Source organism: Cariama cristata, unplaced genomic scaffold (genome assembly GCF_000690535.1).
Source record: "Cariama cristata isolate BGI_N322 unplaced genomic scaffold, ASM69053v1 scaffold4047, whole genome shotgun sequence".
Taxonomy (NCBI): Eukaryota; Metazoa; Chordata; class Aves; order Cariamiformes; family Cariamidae; genus Cariama; species Cariama cristata.
In genome coordinates this window covers 11,570-16,011 of record NW_009628175.1, presented here as the reverse complement: position 1 = coordinate 16,011, position 4,442 = coordinate 11,570, and the positions used below count along the sequence as shown (strand labels likewise).

General features: G+C 39.2%; 1 protein-coding gene across 1 annotated transcript in view; it reads left to right on the top strand.

Annotated features, from left to right (window-relative positions):
- Positions 1-747: 747 nt before the first annotated feature.
- LOC104165125 (CCAAT/enhancer-binding protein zeta-like) overlaps positions 748-4,442 on the top strand; it is a gene marked incomplete at its 5' end in the record, with an annotated part of 12,819 nt that continues 9,124 nt past the window's right edge. The window contains 5 exons of the mRNA XM_009704680.1: positions 748-979; positions 1,552-1,726; positions 2,390-2,478; positions 2,999-3,052; positions 3,746-3,848. Of these exons, the coding sequence (XP_009702982.1) occupies positions 748-979; positions 1,552-1,726; positions 2,390-2,478; positions 2,999-3,052; positions 3,746-3,848 (653 nt within the window). The remainder of the gene's footprint in view (positions 980-1,551; positions 1,727-2,389; positions 2,479-2,998; positions 3,053-3,745; positions 3,849-4,442) is intronic.

The window sequence follows — 4,442 nt, the reverse complement described above, 5'->3', positions numbered from 1 at the left end:
CTTTTTCTGACATCAGTTTTATGGGTACTGTCATTTAGTCACGTAATGCCCTAAAATCTTGTTTCCTTTTTTTCATATGGGGGGAGGAGGAATATTATGTTAGGAAATTCTCTAGATGATTTAATTTGTGTAGTTGGAAAGCCTTGTGTTATGAAAGTATCTCTTTTTTTGTCCCAGCTGATTGTTTAGACTCTTTGTAGGATCCTTACAGGCTTCTGTTTAGCTGGCCAAAGGGAAGTTGCTGATTTTTTTAAAAAGGGAACTCAGGTTCCCCCAGAACGTGCACTATATTTAAGGGCCTTACTGAGCGTGGCAGCCTGGAAAAAACGTGGAGTAGAAAATGAACTTGCCAATATATGTCTGGTCTGATTGTGAAGCGTGCCAGTTGCTAACCTTTTTCTTTCTATTTTTTTGAATATCTGAATAAATCAGATTAGTTTCTTACTTTGAATATCTCAAATTTTGAAACTGTTTTCAGTTGAACTCAGTTTCTTTATGTTTTTTTTACAGTTTTTTTGTTTACAGATACAGGGTTTTTCTTTAATCTTCAGTGTCTCATATATCTAGAAATATTACACAGCTGTTGACAGTTCAGGGTTGATCATAGTGGTTTTGAGTACTGGGGAAGAAGCTGTCACTGGTCTTTTAGATGGCACTCTGAAAAATGTAGATGATTGTTGTTAATAGCAATTATGCTTCTCCGTGCATTATAATGATCAGCAATGTTTTCTCCTCTGTGTTCTACAGGAAGCTACTAGATCCTGCTTTAGCAACCTGCTCAAAACCGTCCATGTTTCTTAATCTTGTCTATAAATCTCTGAAGGCAGATGTAGTGTTACGGCGCGTGAAGGCCTTTGTGAAGAGGTTACTTCAAGTCACTTGTGGACAAATGCCACCCTTCATTTGTGGAACCCTCTACCTTCTGTCTGAGCTTCTGAAAGTAAAGCCAGAGTTAAGGGTCCAGTTACAGGATCACGTGGTATAAGATGATTTCTATATCTCATTGTTTTTTCAAGAAGAGCTGTTTTCATAAGCACCTTTCCCTAACCTGTTTATTAGTTACCTGAGGGTTTCCTATTGTGTTATGTTATGGGAGACAGCACTCGAACAATTATAACTGCATTAAAAATCTGCATAGATGAAGGTGTGTTAAGGATTCTAGCAGGTCCTATGGGCACCATTGATGGAGAGAGGATTATTTTGCTAAATGCTCTCTAATATGCAGGTGAACATTCTTCACCCAAATACTTTGTCGAAACAGGGCCTCTTTATTTCTTCTGTCTGCGGTCTCTGAAGAATAGCTAGGCAGGACTGGATTTTTTTTTTTTCTTTCTTCAGGCGGGGAGGGACCATTACGCTTGTGTCATTTAAGCTGTAAGGTTCAATTTTAAGTCCTGTATCAAGGCCAAAAATCTGTATTGCTGAAACATTGGCAATCATTTGTTTGTATTTTTGTAAGCAGCTTCTTAAGAACTATATATGAATTTTTCTAATAAGTCAGAATAAAACTGGAAAGGAGTAGCTGTTCGTTAACATTTTTTTGTTGTTTAGGAGTCAGATGATGAAGAGTGCTTTAAGGATCAAGAAGAGGCTGAAGAGGATGAGGAAAAATTTGTGGATGCAGATAAACAAGTAGAAGGTGAAGAGAGGAGCACAATGGAAAATTCTGCTAAAACAAATGATTCAAATTCAACAGCTTCGTGGGTGCATCATCTGAACATGGGAGGTAAATTAGCAAGAAAATATAATTCATTTAGCTTCTGACATTCCGTAACAGTGATGTGTTGATAACGACTTGTAAAATTAAGTGATTAAAACAGTATTTTAGTTTTTCAGATTGAAGTTTGATTCAAAGCAATCAGTCAGAATAATTTTTCTTTTATCTGTTAGCTCAGCAGCGATGAAGAGACTCTGTGAATCTGCTAGAGTATTTCACTTTATTTGGTTTTCACTTTATTTTCACTTTATTGATTACATTTGTGCCTAAGCAATAAACAGGCTTGGGATTTTTTGCTTTCATATTCAAACACCTTCAGAGCAGTGTAGCCAGGGTTAGGATGTGTAACTGCTCATTCACTTGTGAAGCTTGCTAGAACAAATTGTCTAACTTTCAGCCTGCCTCTGGTTTCATTCTTTCCTGAAGACCTTTTGGAACAGAGCTGGGGTTTTCAGGAGCTTCCTTGGAAGCCCGTAGGAACTCACCTGTGCACCTGATCACACACTGGGGAAGGGCAGATGGATATAACCCTTACTTGCTACTGAATTAAACTGTGGCCTGTCCAGCTAAGAATGGTGCGCTGCGTTACTGTCATGGTGTAATGAAAGTAATACTCTCTGAAAGTTACTTGAGGAAAATTAAGTTGTTTTCTCATCTCCTCCGCCCCCTCAGGCAGGAAGAGTGGAGCTTCGTATGATCCTATGCACCGAAGTCCTTTATATTGTGGTGCTGAAAGTACGAGCCTTTGGGAACTGAAGAAGGTAAAGCATTCTTACGTTGCTGATTACTGTGCTTTTTAGCGTGGCCCTTGTATTGAGAGAAGCGAATTAACTTGGTTGTTCTTGGAGTAGCTACCTGGGTAACATAGCAGAAAGGTTAAAGCGGACACATTGTTCAGCTTTAGGCTTGTGTATGTTATATACAATGCTAATATTCCAGAGTAGGGAATAGGAATTTTTAAGTGACTATTTGGACAACAATAACCTTTTTTGACTTTTGGATCTTAGCTTTGTATCACTAAAGCTTTTTAGTGTTGAATTAAATGAAATTGTAAGTGAGAATGTATTTAGTTAACGCAAAGAAAAGGTTAGAACCTGTAAGTTCTTCAGTTGTTCAAGGGTGGAGCACATCAGCCTTGCACTACTACATGCGCCTGCGCATTATTTGGTGAGTTACAGAGTGGTCTTACGACATAGTGGTGTTGTCAGGAGTCTGATATGTCAACATGAATAATGATTGCATTTATTTTTAAAATAGAAATAAATGATTCATGTTTTTCAGCTTTCTGAACATTTTCATCCATCTGTGGCCCTATTCGCAAAAACAATTCTAGAAGTAAGTGCTTTTACTAGTCTGTAGCTTTGAAGTTTGATTTTTATGTTAGCTGTCTTTTGCCATTTGAAAAAATACATGACAAAGCCTCCTTGCACCCTGCAGCTAATTAGCAGCTCTGCAGCGCTGTAACATACACTCAAATTCAAAGCTTTTAATGGAATTAAAGTGTTTTACGTAAAGGAGACTGCTCATAGAAGTAATTAACTCGGTAGAAAAGTGGGTATTACATGATTCTTAAGGCTTTTTTAGAGTTTTGGTCTGTCTTTTTATCTAACATGGGATTTTTACGTGCGGAACCCTGCTGTTGGAACAAATTCTTTTTGAATGCTGTTGCGGTATTGTGCCAAAAATACTCAAACCTACACAAATACATATTTAAAATATTTATTTTCATTTGAATATATGGTATCCAAACAGTGCTGAGTATTAAGTGCTCTTAGCACAGTACATTGCAAGGCAGTTCATCACTGAAACAAAGTGAAGGAGATGTTTTTTAATTATTGAAATTCCAAAAATAAGAACCTCTACAGGAGCGTATTAACTGGTCAGGATTATGTAATGAAGTATCTCCAAGTCTTTGTCTATTTGAAGTGTGGTTTAATGTTGGTTTTGGACTGTTTGAGTCCTCTGTGTTCAGTTGCTGTTTTTCTAAAATGAAGACCTTACTGATTTTTGGCTTTTTTCTTCCTTCAGGGAAATCCCATTCAGTACTCTGGTGACCCTTTGCAGGATTTCACATTAATGAGATTCTTGGATCGCTTTGTGTACAGAAATCCCAAACTCAGTAAAGGCAAAGGTATGGAATTCTCTGTACATATTAACCTACGGTCTTGATTATTGATGGTGACCAAACCGTTTTTCTCTCAGATTGCCAAGTAACCCTTTGCGCTTGTCAAGTATTCGGGGCGCATGTGGTGCAACGGAGGAGTGGGATCAGCCTTCTGGGCTGCAAGAGAGATGTCTGCAACTTGGAACCAGCTGACAATCACATGCTGCTGCCTCTCACATCTGCAGTGCAGAAATTGCTAACCTAGCAGGAATAAGCAAAGTGATAGGGGAATGTAAAGACTACAGAATGGTTAAGGTTGGAGGGCACCTTTGGAGGTCATCTGCTCAAGCAGGGCCACCTAAAGCAGGCTGCCCAGGCTGTCCAGATGGCTTTTGAATGCCTCCAAGAATGGAGACTCCACTGCCTCTCTGGACAATCTGCCAGTGCTCAGTCACCCTCACAGTGAAAAAGCGTTTCCTGACGTTCAGATGGAGCCTCCCATGTTTCAGTGTGTGCCCATTGCCTCTGGTCCTCCCTTGGGCACCACTGGAAAGTGCCTGGCTCCGTCTTCTTTACACCCTCCCTTCAGGTATTTGTATACAGCGATGAGATCCCCCTGAG